General features: G+C 55.6%; 1 protein-coding gene across 1 annotated transcript in view; it reads right to left on the bottom strand.

The window, feature by feature from the left end:
- PRKCA (protein kinase C alpha) overlaps positions 1 to 26,312 on the bottom strand; it is a 303,592-nt gene that overhangs the window by 26,042 nt on the left and 251,238 nt on the right. Inside the window, exons 7-11 of the mRNA XM_055089814.1 lie at positions 22,395 to 22,529; positions 21,456 to 21,629; positions 19,377 to 19,468; positions 17,112 to 17,174; positions 16,094 to 16,232 (exon numbers count right to left, since the gene is read on the bottom strand). Coding sequence (XP_054945789.1) covers positions 16,094 to 16,232; positions 17,112 to 17,174; positions 19,377 to 19,468; positions 21,456 to 21,629; positions 22,395 to 22,529 — 603 coding nt within the window. The remainder of the gene's footprint in view (positions 1 to 16,093; positions 16,233 to 17,111; positions 17,175 to 19,376; positions 19,469 to 21,455; positions 21,630 to 22,394; positions 22,530 to 26,312) is intronic.

The following is a 26,312-nucleotide window of genomic DNA, read 5'->3' as shown; positions in this document are numbered from 1 at the left end:
TCTGCCCACCCCCATTCCTTCAACATGTTCCTAGTATCTCTCCCGTGGCATATGAGCAATGCATGCTCCCCTGACTTAGCCCGGTGGGGGCAGGAACAAGGGGCCGCACGTTTGAATCTGGCAGCTTTATAGCTCGTTTCCTTGACAAGAAAATGATAACCAAAGGAACCTACAAAGAGGCCTTAATTTCTTTTGAAGACTACATTTGTTCTTTTCTGAAAACAAAAAGCACAAAAAACCCTACCAAGATGAGCCTCTAAATTTATTCCCTAATGACATGAAATGGTGGCGGCCACACCAGTCCCCAGACGGGAAATGACTGCATCAAAGCCTGACTTGAACAAGTAGAAGAACAGAAATCCTCTTTGGGAGAGGAAAGACACCCCCACCAAGCACCTACTATGTATCAGACAACTCTGCACACACTGTGTGTAACCCAATGAGCCAGAAACTATTCTCCTCATTTTTTAGGGGACAGAACTGAGATGCAAGAAGCTTATGGAACTCGCCCGAAGCCCATCAGGTAGTGAGTGGTGCTCTGAGAATTGACATGCATGTTTTAAAACTACAGTTTATGGCTTTCAAATACATGGAATCACTCGCACTGGGATTAATAAAATATGAATCAAAGGGCTCTGAGAATTAGTTTAACGAGATTTGAAATCATCACTTCCGTTGTCGTAACTATATTTCAAAAGCCCTTGAGTAAAATTTGTTCTTGTAACTATATTAAAACCAGGCCCTGCAATCTGTTCTCATTAATCAGTGTTTTAGTGCTGTTTTTTTTTTTAATTTTTCTATATTGGAGTATAGTTGATTTACAGTATTGTGTTAGTTTCAGGTGTACAGCAAAGTGATTGGGTTATACATACATACATGTATGTATCTATATTCTTTTTAAAAAATTCTTTTCCGTTATAGCTTATTACAGGATATTGAATATAGGTCTCTGTGCTCTACGGTAAAACTCTGTTGCTCACCTATTTTAGTTTCCGCTTGTCTTGAACACAGGCTGAGCTGAGGCCTCGCACCGCTGTGCGAATTACGAGGCTGAAGGACAGCGGGGGCTGGATGAGGGAGACCACGCTTTACCCCAGGCTCTGTCTCTACACGCACGTGAGCGGTCTCAGCAGCCAGACTCCTCTGCTTGGGTGCTGGAAGGCGCCACCCACTTGCAGAACTGTCGGAAGTCAAGGGTGTGGAAACCCCGATTCTGGTCAGAATGGTTCACAAACCCTGAAAGCCAGGCCCAGGGGAAGTTTTTGTTTGTTCGTTTGTTTTGACTCTTTGTCAGCTTTGGTCCAGCTTGCTTCTCAGGGTCCATTAAGCTCTTCTGACTTGTGCTGATAACACCTGATGCTTCCTCCGAGGCTTAGGACAGCAGGAGGCTGAGCCCCAATGGCTTGTTTTCTGGGCGACGGCGTTGGTCAGCCCCTGGAGCCGGCCAGCTCACCCTGCACTGAGCTTACACGGTTTCGCCTTTAATTGCTAATAATAGGACGGGGGTTAGGATTTAGCTGGAGCGTTTTCTCCTGGAGACGTTCACAGTCTGTCACCCCTGGCTCACGCCCTGGATGAAATGAGATGGTTCAGAGATCTAAGCTACAAGAGATGGGGGCAACCCCACCGCTGCAAACGCATGTTCAGCACGAAGCGTACCTCCCCTCGACGATCAGCTGCTAGTAACAAATACCTCCCAATTACCCCAAACCTCACTGCAAAGGGGAAGCAGTGTTGAAGAGAGAGCCCCACTGAAGATCTGAACATTTAGAAGCACAGGATTTAGGGTGCTGGTGACGCTGTCCCCTGTGAGCTGGGTAGACCTGCGCTGTCCCACGCGGGAGCCACTGAGCCACGCGCGGCCGTGAGCCTCTGACACGCGGCCAGCGCAAACGGGCATGAAATGCTTTGGGCGTAAAATACACATCCGATTCTGAGGACTTAGTACCCAAAATGCAGAATATCTCATGGCTAATTTTTCATTTTGGATATGCCGGGTTAAATCAGATATTAAAATTAATTTCACTGTTTCTCTTTTAAGTTTTTAAAAAAACGTGGCTGCTTAAACTTAAATGTAGTTGGGGCTTGCACTTTATATTTCTACTGTTCGGGGCTGGTCCAGACTGAGTTCTACCGGCTCCTACTACCTGCTCCAGTTCCCCGGCTCCTGTTGGCCTAGGAGGCCAGCTTTGGGCTGAGGACGCAGCTCAGGGACCACAGAACGGACGGGAGGCTGTCTTGGGTCCGTCCCCGACGGACACGGGGGCAGGCGTCTCTGGCACTTGGAAGCTGGCAGCCAAGCTCGAGCGATGCCTGCCTCCCGACAGCCCCCCGGCGAGGGGCTGCCCCGGTGACATGGTTCCCACCGCAGAGAAACTCACAAAAGGAGAGGCAGGCTCGGCAGGAGGGGCTGGGGCTGGCAACCTTGCCTGCGGCGCGGGGAGGCCAGAGACAGAACGCCCGGGGGGCCACCGTCGTCCAGTTTCAGTACGAGCAGCATGGTTGTAGCTCCCTGAGCCGGCTGCCTGGGGGCTGTCAGGATGCTACAAGTGGCTGCCTGTCTTGTACAGCGGGGTGTGAGTGGCCTCCTTCCAGCCTGGGTACAGGACCTGGGCAGAGGGTGGGGGGCAGCTTCTCGCCTCTTACGAGGCCAAAGGCCCACAGCGGCTGGAAGGACGTCGCTCCGGGGCCACCCACCCGTCCACCCTCTGCAGGGCTACACACTCCAAGGCCTCCTGAAGCGGACGGGGATTCAGAAGCTTCCCTGGAGAACTCGGGGGGCAGCGCGGTGAGGCTTCAGACGCTACCGACTACGGCAACAGCGACTGGAGCCCACGTCACCGTCCGGACTTTCACCAGGCGCCAGGGTCTTTCTCTTCGTTAGCTCCTGGAGCCCTCACGAGACCCTGGCGGTAGGAGCGTCCGATTTCAGAGATGAGGAAATGAAGTACAGGGAGGTTAAGTAGCCTGCCCAAGGCTCCACAGCCAGAGGTGGCAAAGCTGGCATTTGAACCCTGGACGCCTGGCCTTGGCCTCCACGATCTGGACCATTTTTCTAAACTGAAGGTTCATCCGCTCTTGAGGCAGTGTGGCTCCCTCGACGCTAGGGCGGGAACTGGCCCGGTTAGGGTGACTCTTGCCGGAAAAGGGTTCAAATGCTTAACAGGGTCTAAATAGCTAAGATGCCCACGTGAATCAGCAAGTGGCCCCGGAGGCTTGTCTTCAAGGGTTCCGGGGACGCGCGCTCCCGCCCGTGGCCGCGCTTCCCCGGACTCCGCTCCCCACTGTCCCGCCGTGTGTCCCGGCCGCGCCCCAGCGCCAGGCTAGAGTGAACGGCCCGACTGTCGACCGCCCCTGCCAGGCTGCAGCACAAAAGAACGCTGGCCTTCACTCATAAAACACGCTCAAGGCCTCTGACTGTCTCAGGGAAACAAAGCCTATTATTTCTTCCTTTTATCAACGATAAAAATATTTTAATGGGAAACTTATGGTTGTTTCGAAAAACATCATAAAACGCCCAGGCTAGAACATGGGACGCTGGAGGCCTTCTTCACGGACCTGGTGGAAATGCTGACTTGTTGAAATAGTACCATTTGGGAAGAAAGATGACGTGCCTGGGTGTTTCCTGGGTGTTCTGTTCTGACAGCTGCAGGGCCCTGAGCTCACTCAGCGTCTCCCCAACTCCCTGCTCCAGGGCCCACAGCCCAGGGCCACGCAGATCCCGAAGCCTCTGCCACGTTAGTTACACTGAGGCTGCTTATCTGCCCCCACTCGACCCCAGGCGCTCCCCGCAGGGGCCGGGCCACCCTCCCGAGTACCCCACACGGCAGACTCTCCCTAAGGTCAGGCTGGAGAAGCCAGCGGATCTGGCGCAAGCCTGCTCGCGGCCACCGCTGACCTCTTCAGACTGCTGGACTGCTAAGGCTGCGTGGGCCTTTGAGACGGTTTGGAAAAGCATCCTCGGGGTTCTGAGAAGGAAGCCGAGGGGCTCGCTGGAAGGTCGCTGGGTGGGCGGCAAGGTCTCCCAGCTGTGTCCACCTCCTGCAGCGCCGGGCTTGGACCAGAGCGTGGTGAACAGGAAGCACATCGGGGGCGGGGTATGGACGAGGCATCCCCAACTCTCAGCCAGGATGCTCCCAGTCAAACCACTTTGGAGCAGTGCCTCGCAGCCCAGAGCACTGCGGGAAGCGGAGTGTGGCAAGAAAGCTCCGAACCTGACTGCCGGAGCCCAGCTTGGCCACGCGGGAGCTGTGTGACCTTGGGCAAGGCGCTTAGCCTCTCTGAGCTTCCGTTTCCTCATCTGTGATACTGGAACCCCAGCACCCCACACACTGGCAAGTACGTGGTATGTATCGAAACGCGTGTTTACTGCAGGTGAGTTGAATATGCGTTAACTCCACAGGGTCTCACGTCAGGCGCAGGAAGGGCCCCGGGCACGGCTCGCAGGTGAAAGGGACTCAAGGCAACGAACTAACCCAGGAAGACCAAGGAAACATTTTGGATGAGGGGCTGGATTAATAACATGTATTAAATACTCTGAAATGACTGTCAGCACCTGGGAATTCTGTGAACGATGAACCTTCTGTTCATTCTTTCAGCAAATATCATCTGCCTACGTGCCGGACGCTGTTCCAGGCACGGGGCACAGAAGTGAATAAAACAGATTAAAAAATCCCCCTCTCATGCAACTGAATTAATTTTGACCAGAGCAGCAAAACTTCCGGTTTCTCTTCTCTGTGGTATTAACACACCCTCCCCTGCCCCTTCCCTTACTGCCACTGTTTGGGCTAATCGTGCGTTTCTTGGGGCCGGGCACCCCGCGTGGCACAGGGATTATGACACGAAAATGGATAAATACACTGAAACGTGATACCCTACATATCATCACATGAGAAATACCTCCAATATTTGAAAGCTCTGGACAAAATGCATAATATAAGTATAAAGGAATTCTGGCACAGATGAGAACGGGAAGATTGGAGTCTGCACTACATATTTCCCGTTTAGGTAAACACGGTGGCCAGAACTGGGGCGAACAGAAAACGACGTCTCTAAAGGCAACACAAGTGCTTTAAGGTCCAGTCAGAGTAACCACGCCTCTGCCTCCGTGACACCCGGGACGGAAGGCAAAGAGCGGGACGGTATACGTGCTGCTCCGAGGACCTGAAGGGGTCACGGGGCACAAAGAGGGTTCGCAACGACTGACCCTGGCTTCAAACAGCAATTAACACAGAAGAGGAAAAGGAAGGAAGCAAGGAAGGAAAAAGAGAGCGAGGGAGGAGGGGATGGCAAAAGCAGAGCTTTCAAAGCCTGGTGATTACAGTCCCCGCCCCAGTTCTATCCTGGACCTTTGTTTGGAAGGGAAAGGCCACCCAGGCTGCATTTCTTCTTCTTCTTTTTTTTTTTTTTTTGTATTCATAAACTGCTTTAAAGAGAAGTTTTAGGCTCAGAGCAAAATTGAGAAGAATCTGCAGAGCTCCCATATACCACCCCCCCACCGCCAAGTTCAACACACCGAGGCGGTATCTTAGTTACAGTCGCTGAACCTGCATGGATACATCGTTATCACCCAAAGCCCAGGGTTTACGTCAGGGTTCACTCCTGGTGCTGTACATTCTATGGGTTTCTGGAAAAGTATCATGACGTGTACCCACCACTGTACTGTTATTGGACATAATAGTTTCACTGCCCTCAAAACGCTCTGCGCTCTACCTACACGGCCCTCCCCCAGCCCCAGCAATTACCAATCTGTTTCATTGTCTTCCTAGTTTTGCCTCTTCCAGAGTGTCAACAGTCGGGCTCTTACAGCATGCAGTGTTTTCAGACTGGCCTCTTTCACTTAGTCATGCTCACCGAGGTTTCCTCCATGGCTTGAGAGCTCATTTCTTTCGAGTGTTGAATAATATTCCATTGTCTAGAGGCACTGCAGTTTATTTCTTCACTCACCTACTGAAGGACATCTTGGTGGCTTCCAAGATTTGGCAATTATGACTAAAGCTGCTATAAACACTTGTGCAGGTTTCTGTGTGGAGGTGAGTTTTCAATTCATTTGGGTAAATACTCAGGAGCATGACTGCTGGATCGCTCGGTAAAGACCATGTTTAGCTTCGTAAGGCACTGCCGAATTCTCTCCCACGGTGGCTGTGCTAATAATTCTGAAAGAGCCACGAGTAAAATCCTGAACCGCCTGCCAGACTTCTGATCCGGCAGAAAGACGCCCCCCGCCCCCGGTGTCCGTGTGATACGGGATGTGTGCTAGCGGGTTGCGTGCGGTCCTCAGATGAGGCACCAGCAACGTGGAGTTACTCAGGGAGGGCGCATTCCCATTTCAAGGCTTTGTGCAAAAGCTCTCATCTCTCACGCGGGCTAATCTCCCTCTGGCTCCTCGGTAACATTTGCTCGTCAAGGAGTAAGTCAGGAAGGTGACCACGAAACAGCCAGGGCTGGGAAAACAGCATCCCAGCTGACCTGGGTCACCCAACCTCTTCAGCCCAAGGCCGAACTGACTGCCATAATTTCTTGTTACATCAAAACAACAACAACAACAAAAAACGAAACAGCTCTTTGGATTCTCTTCTGCCAATCTGATATTTTCAAGAACCTCCTTAAGAGCGAGATACACTAAGGATATGATACCCACAGTAACGGGCCAAGTTTTCAGCCCACCTAAGCCACGCTGCACCGGGCACGGAGCCCGTCTCCCACGGGGGTGGCCGAGGCCCGGCCAGCTTGCGGGCAGTGACACCGCGGCGGGGGGCGGGGGGCAGAGCCAGGACTCGACCCTCTGTCACGGTGCGCGCTCTGTGTGAGCAGGACAGGAGCGGGGTGAGGACGTCTGAGGCGCTGCCCCGACCCCTGGGACCTCTCCCACCCTCCTTCCTGCTCCGCTTGGGGAGCGATGCAGCTGCTGATCGTGAGGAGGTACAAGGCACCCTGGTCCGCAGCGCCATTCACCTGTGGCCGAGAGCCAGGACCCGCACGGGCCTGGGGCGCTGGGGCCAGAGGAACGGAGGCCACAGACCGCCTGCCCAATACAGACGCTACAAACTGAGCTCGCGACGTGAGCCGGCCGTCCTCGCCTACGGCCTCGCGCGCGGACTCCGCCTGGCGCTCCGCCCGGGCTGCTGCAACGGCGCGGCTTCAGCAACGGGCGTCCACTGCTCACGGTTCCGGGGGGTCGGAGCGCAAGGTGGAGGCGCCGGCAGGGCAGCAGCCCCCCACTGTGCTCCCACCGGCCCGTCCCCCGTGAGCTGCCCTCCTGCTGTCTCTTAAGAAAACCTCAGTGCTCCCCGAGGGGTCCCAGCCTAATGACCTCATCTGGCTGTGATCACCTCCTGAAAGCCCTGCCCCGACAGACAGTCACGCTGGCGTCACCTTCAACACACCAATTTCGGGGGAACGGGATTCCACCTGAAATTCTTCCCAGCAACCCGGAAGGCCAGGTTCGACTGGAGCATTCAGGGGCCCCTGAGATGGCCCCCCGGACGCGGAGACACGGCCCGCTTGACTGCTCTCGCCGCCCCCTCCACCAGGGCCACGACGAGCCCCCCGCACGTCCCAGCTCTGCCCCACCTGCCCACTGGACGCAGGCGTGTCTGCGCCAGCAGGGCGGCACCCCGCGGGACTATGGCTCGGGGAGAGGCTGCGCGCAGACCCCAAGTGGGCACGGCCCTCTGACCCCACAGACCCCAAGCCTGTGAGGAGAGCTCAGGCTGGGGAGGCCCGAAGAGAGCCCTGTAACGTCGGGGGCGCAAACTTCAGCCTGCAGCCCAAATCCAGCCCGACCCTGTCGGGTACAGCCTGGGAGCTAAGTATGGTTTTAAGTTTCCTGAATGCGGAAAAAAAAAATGTAACAAAGACGATCAGTCTTTGGAGCCTTTTGGCAGGAACAGCTGCTCAAACTGGAGAAATCTAAAATTTAGATGAAGGCAAAGGCTAAAACGCTTACTCTCTAGCCCTCAGCAGAAAAAGCTTGCTGACCCCGGCTCTATAACCCAGGGCAGGGGCCTCTCTTGCCTGGCTCCTCGGCACTTTTGAGACCCGCCCCTGCGGGGTGCTGTGCTGAGGCTTCTCTGCTGCCCACACAGAGCTCAGAGCCAGCTGTGCAGGGGACTGTCCCCAAAGACGGCCACAGTACCCCTCGCTCCCGTGCCGTATGGCCCCTGCAGCGTGACAGCACCACGCCGCCCACCAGGATTTAGTACTTACATCACCTGCCCTAGACGCCGGGCTGGCTGTGGACTTGCTCCGACCTGGAGAAGGTGGTGGGAATGACACAGTAATCAAGTCCTAGGTGAAGCTTAAGGGGCCTCCACTTTTTGGGGGGCCTCAGTGTTGTACCCTCTTGGGGGTCACCGTGGCAAGACGCTCTGGATAAACTACTGAATGAGGAGAAATCTCACGGAGGACAGAACACGGAGAGGAGGACCCGTGGGTCTCGGCCAAGAGCCAGCAGCCCGGGGTCCCCGTGGACCACCCTCCGGGGCCCAGCAGGGCCACGGCGGCCGGCACGTGCCGGGCAGAATCCCAGCGATCACGTGGCTGTGGTTTTAAGCCGTGAAGTCTCGGGTGGTTACACAGCAGCAGCAAGTTGAAACAACTGTCAAATGACAGACGCTAGTGTATGCAGCCCTTCCCTGGAGGCAGGCCAGGCTTCTTATGGGCAAGCCTTCATCCTCAAAAGTCGTATCCCCATTTCACAGATGTCACCCCAAGTTCTTAAAAGAGCAGAACTATAGCCAGAGCTGACTACAGGACGCTAAAGAAAAAGGCACCTGAAATCAAAGAGGAAGTCCTTCCTTCTCGGAAACATCACGTCTGCATGGGGCTAAGGTGGAGTCGAGCTGAATTAATCCGGAATCGAAGGCGCCACCATCAGCCTCTAGCCTCTCTCCGAGCGGTTCTCAAGCTCGGCCACTGTGGCCCTGGTCACTGGTCTAGGCTGCGGTGGCAGGCGGCGGGGGGCGGGGCCCGATTCACTGCTCCGTGCCCCCTTTGGAGCCCCCTTATCTCCGGCCTCCTCCGCTGAGCAGGGAGCTCTCCGCGACGTTCACTGTGCGTCTGAACAAAATAACCACGCGTGCAGCGAAGGAACGAACTGGGGGTCAGGAACACGTTTTGTGCCGGGAAGACCTTAATCGGCTGGAATAAAAGATTTTCCAGAATTTCAGTCTGGTGGGTCTTCACAGAGGCGTGCGGAAGGGGACACTGAGGCCTGAGGGCCACAGGCCTGCACTTTGGGGCAGGCAGCCCAGGGTCCCGGCCCCGCCACCTGCTGTCTGCGAGCCCTGCACAGGGCTCCTCTCCCCTCCACGACTCCTCTTCCTTGTCTGGAGAACAGGGATAACGCCACTCACCCAAGGACTGCTGTTACAAGGAAACGAAGTAACGGGCAAGCGCGTGGTCCACGCCCGGCCATGAGAGCAGGTTGGTGATCTCCGTGCAGGCACCCACCCACCCTCCCCCCGGCAAGGGGAAAAGGAATTCAGTGATCTCTGACCCATTTTTACAAGATTGAAACAAATCCCCCGCTGAAGGGCCAACTCACGCAGCCACGGAATTCCTGGAGTAAAGACTTAGCAGGGCGTCACTGGTGCTTGGAAAACAAAGACGGGGCCGGGATGGAGGGAGGCTCACTTGCACCCCCAGAGGGAGGTGGTCAGTCCCTGGGTAGCCCTCCTCCCGGGATCACAGCCGCTGCAGGGAGAAGCTGATCAGCCCCGGGTTCAGAGCCCAGGCCTGCCTTGGATCTGGGGCACGGGAAAATGAACGAATCTCTGCCCCTTGGGTTCATCATCTGGAAAACAGGGCCAATAACACCGACTTTGCAGACCTGACTGAAGGATTAAACAGACTCACGTCGATGAGGTGCCCTTCCCTGGGTCTCACACGCAGCGGGCATCCATCAAGGGGCAGCTAATTCGCCCGGAGCTGGTCATCTGTGGAGAAGGACTGGGAGGGGGAGGGGAGGAACAGACTGGGGTTGGCTCATGGCCACAGTTATCATAGACGGGGTCAAATGCTCCAGAGAAGAGGCTAAACTCATTAAACTCTGATGCCACGAAAATTATGAAACAGTTAAAGAGGCAGACAATCAAATACATGAGATACTATAAGCAACATCATTCCTCGAAAAGATCTGAGAGGGGTTATATAATTTAAGGAAGAACTCCCCCCGCCAAAATGCCTGGCCTGGGCCCTTTAAACGTTTCTTGGGGGGAAAGCGGCTGCTCCATCTTCTCTGTGACACTGGAGTCATTGGACCGTGACCTGACGCAGAGGGAAGTTGGCCTTTGATAGAAAGAAAGCGCCTTTTGGTTTATCGTCCTCTGTCTTTAATCAAGGGCTTTCTCCGCGGCTGCCCGCCTGGGTCGGGTTGGGGTCAGCGGCTCAGAGGCGCTGATCTCACAGGGGCCGCTGCTGGCGCTCACTGGCTTCTTTCTATCTCGCTTCCCCATTTCTTCCCAGCTTGGCAGGGGCTAATTTACTGCCCGGCTGCCCGGCTATGTGCACCAAATGAGGTCTCTTCTCATTTGACTTTTAGATCCTCTTACTCTCTGCCCCTCTCTACAACCCTTTCCCCAGAGGCCAGGAGAAGCTCCGGGGAGGTCGGTATTCTGGCCCCTCGGGTCCTGAGCTGACTTCCCGTCCACCTTGGACCCTTGGGGACCCCCGGCGGTGGTTGGGGGGGCGCGGGGCCACACCCCCGCCCCCGCACGCTCTGTCACCTGCCATCAGCCTTGGGTTCCAGCCCCGGAGCTCCCGACCCCTCAGTGCCGGAGCCTCCGCCCTGTGCCACGGCCACGGCCAGACACACAGCTCGCTACGCCTGGCCCTCACCCCCCCACCCCACATCCCTCCTGCCTCCGGGGTAGCGGCCCAGCCGTGAACAAAAGCCAAGGGTCCTGCTGCCCGGAGCTCAGCGGGGGACAAAGAAAGAGGTCAACACGTGAGCGCGCGGCGCGGTCTACCCGAGGGTGACATGCACCGCGGAAGGGGACGAGGGACGCGGCTGGAGGTTCGCCCCCTGAACCAGGGTGGCCGGGAGAGGTGACCTCCCGGAGGCGACATCTGTGGTAAGGCTTCAAGGAGGAGAAGGAGGGAGCAGGCTGACCCCCGGGAAAGGAGGGTCCCGGTAGAGGGAAGGAGAGAAGAACTAGGCACAGTTTACATAAAAATGCAGACTTCTGGCTGTCTTCGCGGGCAACCCCGTGCTGGCCTTCGCGCAGGGCTGAAAGGAGAGGCCGGGACCCCCGGGCGGGTCTCCAGCTCTCCGCACGCATCCAGCCCAACACGGACGGCAAGTGTGCGCGTCTGCCTGCGGGCAGCTGGTGGCGGGGGGACCCGCAGGCTTCTCCCCCTGGGGCTGTCCCGCGCTGCAGGGCCGTCTGTCGGCACCCGTGTCTCCCAGCTCCCCTGGGCTGCAGTGGCCCGCTCCTAACTGCTTCCAGCCCCTGACCCTCCTGGCAGGGGGCGCTGGGTGGACCCTCGGTGGGCACCTGAGGGGGAGGGGCTCAGAGCTGCTGGCTCACCCCGGCTTCTGAGAGGCCTGCCCAGGACGGGCAGCTGGACCCCGAACCTGACTCGCCGCCCCAGAGACGGAAAGGTGTGGTCAGGACTCAGACCCCCCGGACGTTAAGAAGAAGCGGTCTCTAACATCTCAGTGCTCGTCTCTCACTGCTCTTTCCCTCGGGGAGTCTTCTCATCTCCCTGGAGGTGCTGTGATACGCGCACAGGATACACGGGCTTTGGGGTCGGAACGTCTCGGCTGCAAATCCCACCTGTGTCTCCTACCAAGTGGCGCCACCTCTGCTCGTGTATCAGGCGTGACCAAGCGGAAGCTGCGTTCCGAGGGCCCGGTCTGGAACAGGCACTGCCCACACGGTGGGTGACGCCGTCTGCGTGTGGGCTACACACCCCGGGCACGACCAGGCCGAGAGCGAGGGTTCCACGGGGTGCACCTCCCGCAAGCGTGGAAAGCTTTTGGAGAGCTGCCTCGCTCTCCCAGGAGAGGGCGGGCGATGCTAGCGTCCAGGCTGCTGCTCGGCTGCGGCAGATACCTGCCTTGTGACTGGATCTCGCTCACCCGGAAGAGCTGACTTTCAGACGGGGGGTGAAACCCAGGTGAGGCCTCAAGGACTCTCTCGCCGGCCTCGAAGGATCCTTTCCATGTCAAAGCAAAGAGTCCCCTTCACGTTGGCTTCAGGGATTAGCTCCTGCTTGGTGTCCCTTTCCCAGCGTCCGTCTCAGCGCCGAACTTGCGTGTTAGTGACATTTTCTGCCTTGGCTCATCCTTACCGGCTGAGGAGATGCTACAGTATCAATCCATTTCAAGGCTTTTAACGAACAGCCATAAATATTTAAGCCTCCGCTTTGCCTATTTAGGAAAATGCCACCTAAGATAATTATTTTGCCTTTGCCTGACAGAAAGATTTACACAGAGGACAGGATTATTTTCACCTCTGAGCAAATTCAGAAACTTGGAACCTAGATGGTCTTTTCTCTACCCTGCAATGATTCCTTGGGTGAAATATGCCAAATTCCTGGACCCTTGTGAAGAAAATGCTAGCAAAAGGCGAAACAACCTAAAGGTATTCCTGACGGAGCTCCCAAAGGAGCGCAGATTATTGTTCATTGAAAGTCAACCGGCATCTAGGTACAGATTTTGGTTCCTGTTTGCGTCACCTCCTCTAGACGGGAAGCACTTCCAGGGCAAGGCCCCGTGTGCTCTCCTTCTGTGTCCCCACGATGCCACGCTTGGTACAGCAAGCGTGCAGGATGCTCTCTGGATGCACAAACTGCCCCGGGTTTGAGTGGCTCAGCGTGGAGGGCAGTGCAAAGGTCTGCAGGCAGCCTGAGCCTGGGGAGGCAGCTGGATTCCAGCATCTTTAGCCAACGTGGCCCCAGGCTGTTACTGACTGCCTCGGACACTCATGTGAAAGACAGGCCTGCTGGCCTGTTCCTCTACAGGGTTTGTGATGAGAAGAAAGTACAGAAGGTGCCCAGCACACAGTGGACACTCAATAAATGGCAGGTGCTCCTTGACTGCTTGCACAGTGGGTATAAGGAGAGGAATGAAGGCTTACAGAACCTGAGGGTATCCAGAGCCAGAACATGTGATCCAGTGTGTATTAAGAGGCCCAAAGCTCGTTTTCCATAAAGCCCTCTTTGACGGCCTGTTCCCAGCATCCCTCTCTCTGATGGATGTTCCCGGCATCCCTCTCCCTGATGGTGTTCCCAGCATCCCTCTCTCTGATGGATATTCCCAGCATCCCTCTCCCTGATGGTGTTCCCGGCATCCCTCTCCCTGATGGATGTTCCCGGCATCCCTCTCCCTGATGGGTGTTCCCGGCATCCCTCTCCCTGATGGATATTCCCAGCATCCCTCTTCCTGATGGATGTTCCCGGCATCCCTCTCCCTGACGGTGTTCCCGGCATCCCTCTCCCTGATGGATATTCCCGGCATCCCTCTCCCTGATGGATGTTCCCGGCATCCCTCTCTCTGATGGATGTTTCTGGCATCCCTCTCTCTGATACGTCCTCAGGTTCTTAGCATGACATGGCCAGCCCCATACAGGTGCGACCTCCTAAATGGCAAACAACTTCTCAGTTCAAAGGGTCTTTTCCAGGCCAACCTAGTCTCTGTTGGCCCAAAAAAGTGACCAGGAAGACAGCAATGGCCAGGGTCTTCTAGGACAGGCTTCTGGAAGACTGCAAGAAGCTCAGAATCCAATGTGGCAAGTGAGTCAAGTGAACGAAGGACCAACTTGCCTTGCGGCCGACAAGGCATGTCCCCTTGAGATGGGGAGATGACCCTGGATTATCTGGGTGAGCCCCATGTAATCCCAAAGGTCCTTAGGAGAGGGAGGTTGGAGGGCCGGGGCTAGAAAAGAGAGGGAGAGAGATTACAAGATGCTACGCTTCCGGCATAGAAGATGGAGGAAGACCCATGAGCCGAGGGCTGCAGACAAGCCCCAGAGGCTGGACAAGGCACAGATTCTCCCCAGAGCTGCTGGAGGGTGTGCAGCCCCGCCGGCAGTTTGGCACTAGCCCAGTGAGACTGCTCTGGGCTTCTGACCTCCAGAACCGTAAGATAATAAATTTGCACTGTTTTAATCCACTAAGCTGGCGGTTGTTATAGCAGCCATATGAAATTAGCACCGCAAGGAACCTTGAAAAAAAAGGCAACAAACTTCAATTATTTGGACAATTTCATCTATGTGGAACGCTGTCACCCCTGGTGACGTCAGATGGCTGAGGTGTCACTGAACACAGGAAGCTATTTGTTTGATCAGCAGGGACCCGGTCCTGATGAAGTTCAAAGCCACCTTTATTCCTCAAACTGCTGCCATTCCCTGTCACCAAGCTTTGACGGCAACTGGTGGGTGTTACACAGAGTGGGCACAGCTAGTGATCACAGCCTGTTTAATACATGTCAGCCAGTAGAAGGCTTCAGAATAAATACTGCAGCAGGAGGTTGTATTTTTTTCTGTACCATCTCTCTATCCTTCATGTTTGAAAAATATTTAAGCTCATCATATGCATGGAGATACTAAGGTGTGAGTTGTTTGCAGGGAAAGAGGTTACGTAGGTTATGTATCAAGAGAACATCCCATCTTTGCCCACGTAATTCAGAATTTAAGTTTCTAAGTCAATGTTCTAAGCCTATGTTCCTACGCTGTCTAGGAATATAACAGGCAAAAAAAGCCTTAACAAAGGGATGAAGATTCGCTTCCCTTTTGGAATAATGGGTATAACGAGGGTTGCCAGGTACAAACACTGTACTAGGCACCTTAGTCCTCAGAGCAACTCTACAGGGCAGACAGTATTATCCCTGACTTGCCACTGTAGAAACGGAGGCTCAGAGAGTTTGAGAAACTTGCCTGAGTTCCCACAGCCTGTAAATAATAAAGTCAGGAGTGTAGCTCACTCTGGTTGGATTTCCAATCGCGTCTTTTTGACTATTGCTACTGCCTCGGAGATAAATGCATGAGGCGCTATGCTGAATAAATACCACAAAGCCACCCGACAGCTAACACGAGAGCTCTACAGAGAGCTGAAGGTTGGCCTAACGTGGAATCCATCACCCCCTCCCTGCTGGAGCTCAGTGGGGAAGGCACGGTGCCATCCACAGGGTGGGGCGTGGACAGAAAGGTGGCTACACAGCGACCCAGGGTTCTAACCCACCCAACCACTGGCATGTAGGAAGCTTCGTAAAATAGGAAGAAAGCTGCTCAATATGTGTTATGACAAAGACAACGCAGCATGGCCACTGCTGTCAACACACAAATCGTGGAGCCACTTTGCTTAGAACCACATGGGTATGCTCTTCCCATGATCCACTGCAGCGTGCCGCGGAGAGCACTGATCACTGATTTTCTGACACAGAAGCCAAACTTACGGTCACCAGAGGGGAAGGGGGGATAAATTAGGAGATTGGGATTAATGTATACACACTGCGGTATATAAAAGAGATAAACAACAAGGACCTACTGTACAGCCCAGGGAACTATGTTGAGTATCCTGTAATAACACATAATGGAAAGGAAATCTGAGAACGAATCTGAATATATATATATATATATGTATACATATATATACATATATCGATATATACACATTTGTATAACGGAATCACTTTGTCGTACACCTGAAACTAACGCATTATAAATAAACTATACTTCAATAAAAAAATGAACAAACCATAACAAAACCAAAAATAAATCACTGTGATTTTGCTAAAGAGGCATCATCGGAACGACCTTTGACCCAGTGTTTCCGTGCAGAGTCCTCTCACAAGCAAGATCCTCCCTTCTTTGCCCCACAGTGTTTCCTAAGCTGGTTTGCTGGTGACCATGTAAGACATACGTTCTACCATGCACGCATCTCACACGTACGTGTAACAAAAACAAAAGTTCCGTGAACCAAGGCGTATCCTTACTCTGTGCGGGGAGCTCTCGTGGTTTCTTTTCCTGTATTATTTATTCCCCACACATCGACTTGGTGACTCAGGGATGACTCTACACCCCACGAGGGGGCTGTGTCTGTAGCTGGAAAGCCCTGGTCTAAAAATCCAGGCCAATCGGGGTCCTACCTCCGGGGCGATGTAATCCGGGGTCCCACAGAAGGTCCTGGTCGTGACCCCATCCATCATGTGCTCCTTACACATCCCAAAGTCCGCGATCTTGATATGTCCTTCCGAATCCAGCATGACGTTATCTAACTTCAGGTCTCTGCAAAGAAGCGGTGGCATCAGCGTCCTTCCCATAATGTCACGTGCTTTGCTCTGCTGCTCGTGAGACGGAAGCGCACGCGAGTGGCTGCGTCCCAATGGCACATTAACTACAGTCGCGAGAGCGCTGGGACCGGGAATTATGACTTATTTATTTTTCCATCTCTAGAGCCCAGTGTAGCGCCTAGCATGCAGCAGGCGCTGAATAAATGCAGACTGAACGAATGACTAAACGACTGAGCTAGTGATTCCCGACCCTGGCTGTGCGGGTGAGTCACCAGAGATCCCAAATGAGCAGCTCTGAGGAGACCCCAGTCACCGGTTTATTAGTGTCCCACCCGAGGGAGTAGACACACAGCCAGGTGTGCAAATCACGGGCTCAGAGCCACCTCGCCGGTCGCCCGCGTCCCTTCCATCCCGCCCCGTGCCACATGGTCTTCTAATTACTCTGCTTAACACTGGAGAACATCCTCCCTTCGTTGTAAGCAACGACGGGAGGAACCGAATCCAACAGCTGTCCCCTTCCCCGCCCAGCTCCCCGCGTTCCTCTGCTGAGCCTCGCCGGCAGAAACGCGGCTTTCACTGGCCCCTCACCTCTGTGCCAAATCAAAGGCAGAGGAAGGAGCTGGCAGGGAAAAGAAAAGCATGTTTTCTTGCGGAAGCAGAAATGAGATAAACGATCTTCTGAGGTCCGGAAACCAGAAGGTGGTTCGGATCTGCCCGGAGGCTGCGGAAAGAATGGTGGTCGCCGCAGGTCTCCGTGACCCGGGGCGTGGTGGTGGTGGGGGGCGGTCCGCTCCACGCTCTGAGTCCCCCTCACAGAACTCACACCCCAGCAAAGCCTCCACAGTGCTGCGGCCAGCAGGGCTTCGATACACACCTATAAATGATTCCTCTTTTATGAAGAAAGAACAACCCGATGGAAATCTCTGCTGCGTAGAACCTGCAAAAGAAAACACCTGTCAGGTGTGTGGCTTGCTTTCTTTGGCCTCCTGAATACTTTTTACCCTCAAGATCGGGCATCGAAATGGCAGAAGAATGGAAGACCCTGGACGAGCAGAGATCAGCACTGCCCTACAGGTGTCGTCAACCCTCTGCCGTTTTAAGACTCCAACTTCCCCAAGGAATGATACATCTAGTAAAATCAATGAAGCAGGTTTATTACCTGTCCCCAAATAAGCGCTTCTTGTCTGGGGCAGGTAGACAGGTAATTACTGCTTAAAAGACATTTTGAATACGATCTTTTGAAGAGTGGCTGCCTGCTAGGTTGTTCTATGTCAGGGCTATGGTAGATTGGAGCAAATTTCCATTTTCCTTATTCAAGGGCAGAATACATTCGTGTTTGAAAATACACTTATGCCCTGGAAGACAAAGGACAGTGTGTGATGATCTCTGCAGGTGGTTTACTCACCCCCTCACCCCTACCCCAAGTGCTGGGAGAAATGGGACCCACGCCAGATTCAGACCTGATGCACCCTTTTATTTTTTTATTTTTAAAATATTCTTACAATTTTTAAAAATTTATTTATGTATTTATTTATTGGCCGCGAGGCACGTGGGATCTTAGTTCCCCGACCAGGGATCGAACCCACGCCCCCTGCAGTGGAAGCGCAGAGTCTTAACCACTGGACCGCCAGGGAAGCCCCCTGAGGCACCCTTTTAAATAATTCATAATAAAAAGCAGTTACTGCCTTCGCTTCAAAATTGTTCATGGGTCAATATCTGAAACTCCGAATAAGTGCTGAAGGAGGTTTTAAAATTTGCACAGCGTTTAGGAGTCCCTGACGTCTAAGAAGACACAAGGTGCTGCCTGTGTAAACATCGTACCCGGGAGGCTTCAGAGAAGCACATGTGTTTACATGAGCAGAGAAGCAACCCCAAACTCTCAACGGGGGTGGCACCTCGGGGGGCGGAGGGCCGGCAGGAGCGGGAGGGGCGGAGGGGGGAGAAGAGAAGGGGTCACAGGCGACTTTAATATGATTTTTACATGATTTCCTGTATTTTTAAAGTGAAACACTTTCCAGCAACACAAATACAAGAGAACGGTACTAAATGGGACGGCCTGTTAGTCCACGATGGAAGGTGGCTCCTGTGCCCTTGGCTCTTTACAGCCCTGTGTTGTCAAGCGTCATCCTGTAACCTGTGCCTTTTAATGCTTTGTGACTAACAACACGAGAGACAGGGCCACCCGCCCCTCCGGTGTTGAGCATCCACCCAAGAATGCCCTGTTCTGTCTCCAGTTGGGTCTTCCCCAGACCGGCTCACCCCACACGGGCCGGAAGTGCTCCAGGTTTATCTTTCAGACTGAACATCAGCCGGAACCCGATTAACGTCTGCCCCCTCGATTCACCAGGGCACCTGCGCACTGGGCGTCCTCACTCCGGGGACAAAAGAGCTGAGCGTTTAGATTTGCTTCTGTGAGTTTCCCGTGACTTCCTGGCGCCTGGAAAACGGGGTGATTCTTCAGGTCTCAAAGCCTCGCCTCCAGATGGATGACCTCTGTCTTTCCCTGGAGCCCACGTCTCTCTCCGGGGCTGCCGATTCCCGCGTCCCACTGAGACCTTCTAAGTGATCCCCTGCAACCGCCTCCTCCTGGATGGCTGCCCCTCCCCAGTCTACAAAGGGGCAGCACCTGGAGAGGCTTCTCTCTCCTCACCCCCAGGCACCAGGTTCTGGTTCTCTTCCTCCAGAAAGTCTCTCCACACACTGGCTAGTCTTAGGCTCCAGCCTTTGTCCTCCACACAGACTGTCACCTGCCCCGCCTCCGCCGGCCATCCTTCCATCTCTTCTTGGCCAGGGCCCCGTGGAAACTTCACCTGATGCTGTCAGGGCCCCCCGAGGCCCCTTCCAGGCTCTCATGTTCCCCAGCCTGGCCCTCCGCTCGGCCCATCACCCAGAGCCCCTTCATCTGTTCAATTAATGAGTGCATGGCTCAATCGACAAGGGTGGAACGGGGTGACAGGGCACCTATACACCTGCATCTCCAACTTGCCGGAAGCAGAACAGACTGCTCCGGAGGAGACGTTTAGGTGGACCTGTCAACAACCTGCCCCCGGGAAGGTAACAGGGCTTCACCCCAAACCGGGCAGAGCCCCACTTCCAGATCCCCCCAGCAGAGGTTCCCGGGACTTCACAAACTACTCACACTGCTTGCGGTTCCTTAAATTTTCCTACTTGCTGGATGTGGTACATGAGGTCCCCGCCATTGACGTATTCCATGACGAAGTACAGCCGATCCTGAGGACCAAGGTTGACAGGTGAGCAGGCTGACAGCAGCAGGGTGGCGGCCTCCACTCTCCAACTGTGTTCTGCTGTCTCATTAGTAAAACGTGGGCCACTCTGGCGGCTCTGCCCAGTAGAGCCGGTCGCGGTTTTCTCCCCCAGATAAAGAATAAGTAACAAGCCCTACTGCGTGAGGGCCTCGGGACGTACAGAGTCGCGACGTAACCCCGACGCGACGCGCTATGCCCACCTGTGCGCCCCCTGCTCCGGATCCCAGGGACGGCCTCAAACCCTCCTCCCTCTCCTCCTCCTCTACACAGACCACACTGCTCAGTTAGGGACGGCGTGAAGAACCCACGCGGGCCAATTATTTCATTTTAGCCGGGGTTCTGGTTTGCAGTGGCTGGCAGGCCTGCCACAGCGACGCACGGTAACGTGGTCACCCGGTCGCTCCTGAGAGCAACCCTCGTGGCTGAGGCTGGGCTTGTAAATTACAGATGCTCAGTGATGTTTGCCGTGAGGGACGGGACTGTACCTGGAGAGGTTACGGCAAGGTTCCCTTTAGGCCCAAACCTTGCTTTTGATTTTCGCTGTCACTGATACGCTACGTGTTGGCCCCATGAAGCGCATACGTCATAGAACTAGGTAAATCTGCACATTTATGAGGACAGCATGCTGGGACAGATGGGGAGACTGAGCGGGTGTAAGAGGAAGCGCCAGCACAGCACAACGTAAAAGCTGACCTCTGCTCTCTTCCAGAAAACACCACCATTTCACAGAGGTTATTACACATGAAAGCAGCGCGCAGGAAAAAGAACAATGACGGAGCTGCTGCTAACAGCCAGGGAAACGGCTGTGGGCGCTTCGACCTCTCGCTTTCCTGTTACAAACTTTAATTTCAATTTTATTTCTCTGCTGTGTAGCTTTCCAGGGCTTAATCACCGCAACCAGGGTTGCGGGATCTGGGCTGGGTTTCTTTCTCTTCTTTGCATATTGCTAACTTCCCTCCTTGGCGCTACCTAGGAGCCGCTGCTGGGAGCAGGGGGCCGGCCGGCTGCCGGCAGTAGGCTGGCCCGCAGCGGCCGGGGCACGACCCTGCAGCCCCACTGTCCACCCGAGGCTCCAGGGTGCTGCTCTGCTAGTAGCCACGACGGCTACTGAGTACTGAGCCACGTCTGCAGGAGGACAGCGGCGGAGGCGTGCGGAGCCCGTCTTTGGGAATGGCCTCGCTGTGGTGCCATCTAAATGTTCATATTTCTTGTAGGTTACTCGCAAGCACCACGCCAGGGCCCCACAATCGGCTGACCAGCGCTTTGGAAATTATTTTGTCCTCTCTTTAGTTAACCTATACGGCAGGGCTCAGCAAACGTTTCCCGTAAAGGGCCAGACAGTGAATATTTTAGGCTCTGTGTGTGTCTTGTAACTACCCAGCTCTGCCTTTGTCGCATGAAAGCGGTAGATGCTGGGTAAGTGAAGGGGCAGGGCTGTGTCCCAAGAAAACTATTTATGGACCTTGATATCAGAATTTCATCTAATGCTCGCACGTCACAAAACAGTACTTTGTCTAAACCTTTCTCAGAGCTCACAGGCCATACAAAACAGGCCAGGCTGCCACCCCCTGCTGAGCGCATTCGAGGACATACTCTGTCACGACAGTGGGTCTCCTGATGCTCTGACAGCTGGACCGGGGCCTTAACAAGCCAGGACTGTGGGCTGCTGTTTTGTCTCTCTAAGTCTGAACACATTGCCTGGTGTGTGTTAAGGAAACCTTTGCTCTAAGCGTTCACGGAACGAAATGGAATTAACGCTAAGTCTCTAAGTAGGGCACACCACAGAGGGGGGTGCCCCGAATCTACCGGTGGTACCCAGGCTGCTCGGCAGAGGCGGACGTGGGGCTGAGGGGTCCCCGCGTTTTGTCTTTTCCCAGCCTCTTCCCAGGCGGAAGGCTGGCTCGGACTCCGAGGACCCTGTGTGGTTGGGGGCAGCTCTCGAGGGTCCTTACCACCGTCTGGAAGCAGGAGTGCAGCTGCGTCAGGAACGGGGGCTTGTCCAGCAGGGCCAGCACCCGCTTCTCCACCATGGTGCACTCCACATCGTCATCCTGGATCACCACGTCCTTCTTCAGGATCTTGATGGCGTACAGCTCCTCGGTCCCCTTCCTGTCCGCAAGCATCACCTGCGGGCAGACCGAGGGCAAGCTGAACGCTCCAGGCACACGGCCGGCACGGGGGCGGGGAGCCGTTCGGGCCGCTCGTGCAGACTCGTCAATATCAATAAAGCTCCACCTCATGTGCCGGTTTTGAAATACTGCACCTCGCCGCACGCTGAACTCCTCAGGCTGCCTAGTTCCTAAGCTGCCAGGGCTTATACTCCGTGTGGGCTGCTGCCACACGAGGGCGCCACTGCAGCCGCCGAAAGGGATACTCGACGTCCCCTGCAGCAGTCTTGCATCAGGCACGTACTACAGGGGCATCCTCAGGGCAGAAATGTGACTGACCCTTGTTCACGTCTCACAAGTCAGGAGCCAAGTCCAGAAAAAAGGGGTTAGGATCAAGACCAGTCCCTGGATCTATCATGAGACACGGGACCAGAGAAGCAAGCGTAGGTACACGGGGCGACCGCCGAAGAAACCCAGTTCAGCAGCTGTTAATGATTACGTGTGCTCACTATGAGTCAGCGTTTAATTTTTAGTTGTGAAAACTACTCAGCCAACGTTTTGGAGCACCCCCTCCGTCATGCACTCAGGAACGGAGACACACCGGGAGCCTTGTGTGGCCTTTTGGATACAGTTGTTTTTAAGGAAATGGAAGTGGGAAAGCACTGAGAAACCTGTGCAGAGAACAGGGAATCTAAAGGGCTGCTCTGGAACCCTCGGGGAGAACAGGACCGACCCCAACGTTCCCTGCCAAAGCCCGGCCCGCCGCGGACCCGGCTCTCTTACCTTCCCGAAGCTACCCTTGCCCAGCACCATGAGGAAGTTGAAGTCGGTGAGTTTCACTCTGTCGAGGTTGTTGGAAGGCTGTCTCCTGTCCTCAGGACTAATGACTTTGTGGCCAGCAGGGCCGAGCTTGGCTTTCTAAACAACAAGCACACGTGTGAAAACCGTCAGTTGTTCTCCCAGGGAAAAAAAGTGACAGAAAACTCTGTGGCTGAGCTGGATACTGTGCGGGGATGGGATGGGGTGAGAAAGGGAACCAGGGTGATGAAGCATCTCTTCCTACCTCCGTGGCTATACTCACCCTAAGGGCAACATTTTCAAAGGACCAAAGAGTTGCCCGTACCCATCACAAGACGACTCTCTATGTCTTTTTAAAAAAATAATTAATTAATTAATTGTTTGGCTGCGTTGGGTCTTTGTTGCTGCGTGCGGGCTTTCTCTAGTTGCGGCGAGCAGGGGCTACCCTGCACTGCGGTGCACGGGCTTCTCATTGCGGTGGCTTCTCTTGTTGCAGAGCACGCGCTCTAGGCGCGCGGGCTCAGTAGCTGTGGCTCGCGGGCTCTAGAGCGCAGGCTCAGCAGTTGTGGCGCACGGGCTTAGTTGCTCCGCGGCATGTGGGATCTTCCCGGTCCAGGGCTCGAACCCGTGTCCCCTGCATTGGCAGGCGGATTCTTAAACCACTGCGCCACCAGGGAGGCCCGACTCTTTATGTCTTTAACCGAGAATCAAGTCACAGGATTCTGGCAAGGAAGGGTTAATTCTCATCCAGGGATGGAAAGGTTAACTTCTTGGGGAAGACGGGGCTTTGTGACAGTTAATGTAATAAAAGAAATAAACTGTGTACTGGTGCTTTCCTTATTTGCAGATTTTCCAACTTAAGATTAATCTGCAGAAACCCATGCAAAAAGGGAGAGTGTGTCCTCTGGAGGAAAACCGCTTAAATGGCAGGCCATGGGGATGATTTATTGCTACTTGAAAAGGCACAGTAAGAAGAACAGAGGGTTGGTTGTTTTTTTTTTTTCAGGTAAAGAGTTGGACTCATGAAGAATGGTGACACGTAAGAGCATCTGGTTTCCCACGAAGCCCGCAGTGCTCTTTGCACCTGAAGAATCCTGGGTCGTGACCTGTGAGGTACGCAAAGGAGTTCTCATCCACTAGACTCATGCTGTGTAAAGACCACCCCTCGTTACTCTCACGGGGAGTTAGAGTCTCAGGTCAGAGGTGAAAGGCGCAGAGAAGGCAAGGCAAGGGGATCACACGGGGACGTCTGAGTCAGCGGAGCAGCCCGTGGAGGAACTGGAGCAGGTGCGGGCTTCCCCACAGGCTGAAGTCCACCTGCCGGGGAGGGGCTGGTTGCCGGTCAGCAGCTGGAAAGGCAGCCCTGAGCCAAACGGCAAAGACTCTTGCTCTGGCCCTGTTCCTAATGAGGGGTCCAGCAGACCGGAGCAAGGGCAGCTTTGGCTCCCAAGAAGATGGCAGGAGGTGGAGAAGGCTCTCGAGGAATCACCCACCCTCCCCATGGGCAGGAGCCCTTCATCCACAGGTACTGAGCGAGCTGCTTGCAGCGGCTCTGCTGGGGAGGATCTGCGCTTGCGGAAGGAGCCCGTCAGCCGCCTCCGGAGCCCCAGGCCTGGTCCTGCACTCGGCCCGAGCTGTGCACCCAGCATTATGGTGGAAGTTAGAAAGAAATGAAGCCTGATCGTGTTCATCACACGCTGGGCCGTTAGGTGACGCTTTTCTCTGATCAAAATAACCCATTCGTAGAGAGCTCAAACCCTGGGGCTGGAGTGCCAGCTCCGATGAACTGAGTGAACCCATCTAAGCAGAGGCGCGAAAACATGGAGGAAGGATGGCCCAACTCTTCTGCTCCAAGGCTGGAAGTATTTAAGGCAGTTGTACTAGGGCCCTAGCGACAGCGCATGTGCGAGGTGGCGGGAAAGACGTGTGAACCCGGGGACCGCTGGAAACGCGGATGCTCCATAGACACAAAAGCTGGAGGAGACCTCAGCGGGCCTCCCCGCTGACAAAGGGCGGAAGGAATTTTCAGACAGGCCTGTGAGAAGGAGCCAGGACGCAACCACGCGGGTTACATTCACGCCCCTCAACTGCAGGACCAGCCCTGTCCTCCACACGTCGGCCCAAGAATGATTCCGACTCGATAAGCCTTCGGGTTTGTGCCTACATTTAGAAAGAACGTCAGGAAGGTCAAGGCGGCCATACCGACTATGCTCCTCTACTCCGTTCTTCCGACGGGTACAAAGAGAAAAGGGCTCAGGAAGAGGCGCAGAGACGAACTTCATCGGGAACCTCACGATGGCCCGGATGCAGCGGCCTCGTGCTTCGAGGTGCTGGGACGGCTGAGGGGGCGGCAGGAAGACGCCTGCTACCGCCGAGCGCAGCTGAGGCCCTGAGCGGGCGCCCCGGCGGCCCCGGCGGCCCTGCCCCACCGTCCCCGCGCCTCCCTCCCCTGGCGCTTCTACCGCAGTGCACGAGGGGACACGGGCTGATGCGGCGAGGCCTCCAACCTGACGCGGGGCTCACAGGGCCGCGGCCTTGGTCTCACTCCAGGGGCAGGACCCCCCCGCAGTCAGGTGCTCGGGGACCTCCGAAGCCCGGACGCTGCTCTGAAATCAGCGTGTAGGGTCTGGGAGGGACGACTGGCCACGAGCCCGCGCCACGGTCGGCCCCCAGCCCCAGGCGGCCTGGGGCCCTCAGGCAGCGGCCCCGCCCCCGAGCGCGGCTCGCCCCGCAGACCCCCTGGGCCCCAGCCCGCCGCCCGGGCTGCCCCCCGCCCAGGCCCCGCGGCCACCGCAGCTCTGAGCTTTCAGAGCAGCTCTCCGCACGGCAGGAAATCCCACGAGCTCAGAATCTCATTCTTCTGGGCGGGCCCGACCTGGGGCTGGAGGAGACCCCGGTGGGCCCCTTGGGAGCCGCGTCTCTGGGGGCGGCAGCGAGGCCTGGGGGCCGCAGGGCAGAGGACCCCAGGAGAGGCGTGGGCACTGGCCCGGCCTTCTCATCCTTCCCCCCAAGCTGTCTGCGTGCGGCTCCACCCCGGCCTGTGCCCCCTCCCCAGGGTCCAGCCACACGTCACGTCGTCCTGCTCTTCTCCCCCATGGCGCCCTGGTCTCCTCCTAACAGCTCCCAGGGCAGCTGGCGAGTATTTATGTACTGCGTCTTTACGTGACTGACGTCTCACTCGACAGCGAACCTGTCACGCCAGCTCCGCCTTCAGACTCGTCCAGAATCCGCCCTCTCCTCAGGGCCTCCTTCTCGACCTCTCTGGCCAGTCCGGTCACCACCCGCCCTCGCCATTCGCTGGTCTCCCCGCTTCCACCCTACCCCCCGTCCGCTGCCTGCAGGGATCCAGTTCCAGGGGATCCTGTCCTGGTCCCCGAAGTCCCGTCTGGCGGAGAGAAAGGCCGAGCCCTCCCAGTGGATGAGGAGACCGGGCTGGCCTACCTCGGACCTTAACTGCCACCCCTCTGGCCGTCTGTCCGGCCTCGGGTCTTTGGTTGCCCTTCCCACAGGGGCCTTGCTGTCTGGTCTGTCCCCAGATCCAGCTCAAGCGGCACCCCTCTGTCTTCCTGACGTCTCCATCCCGGGACCTCCAACCTGGGGCCGACACGGTCTGTGACCGGTCCACGTGCCCTGAACCTCCGGCTCTGCGCCCCGTGCTTGCCCGGACTGGCCCACAGCTGCTGTCACGGATGTCATGTCGTGTCGCGTTTCCCCAGAAGGGTTGAGCCCCGTTCCCACTGAATTCTTGTTCTCAAAACCTTGTGGCAGAGTCGGCTTCCGGGAGAACCTCAACACACACTTGTACCTGCTTCTTGGATTTGCTGATCTGTCTTCCTCACTAGACTGTGAGGTCCTGGAAGACAGGGACCATCCTATTCATCTCTGTATCTTCAGGCCCAGCAG

The sequence above is a fragment of the Physeter macrocephalus genome, chromosome 14 (assembly GCF_002837175.3).
Source record: "Physeter macrocephalus isolate SW-GA chromosome 14, ASM283717v5, whole genome shotgun sequence".
Taxonomy (NCBI): Eukaryota; Metazoa; Chordata; class Mammalia; order Artiodactyla; family Physeteridae; genus Physeter; species Physeter macrocephalus.
The sequence above is the reverse complement of the archived record's forward strand: the minus strand, read 5'-3'. Positions and strand labels throughout refer to the sequence as shown.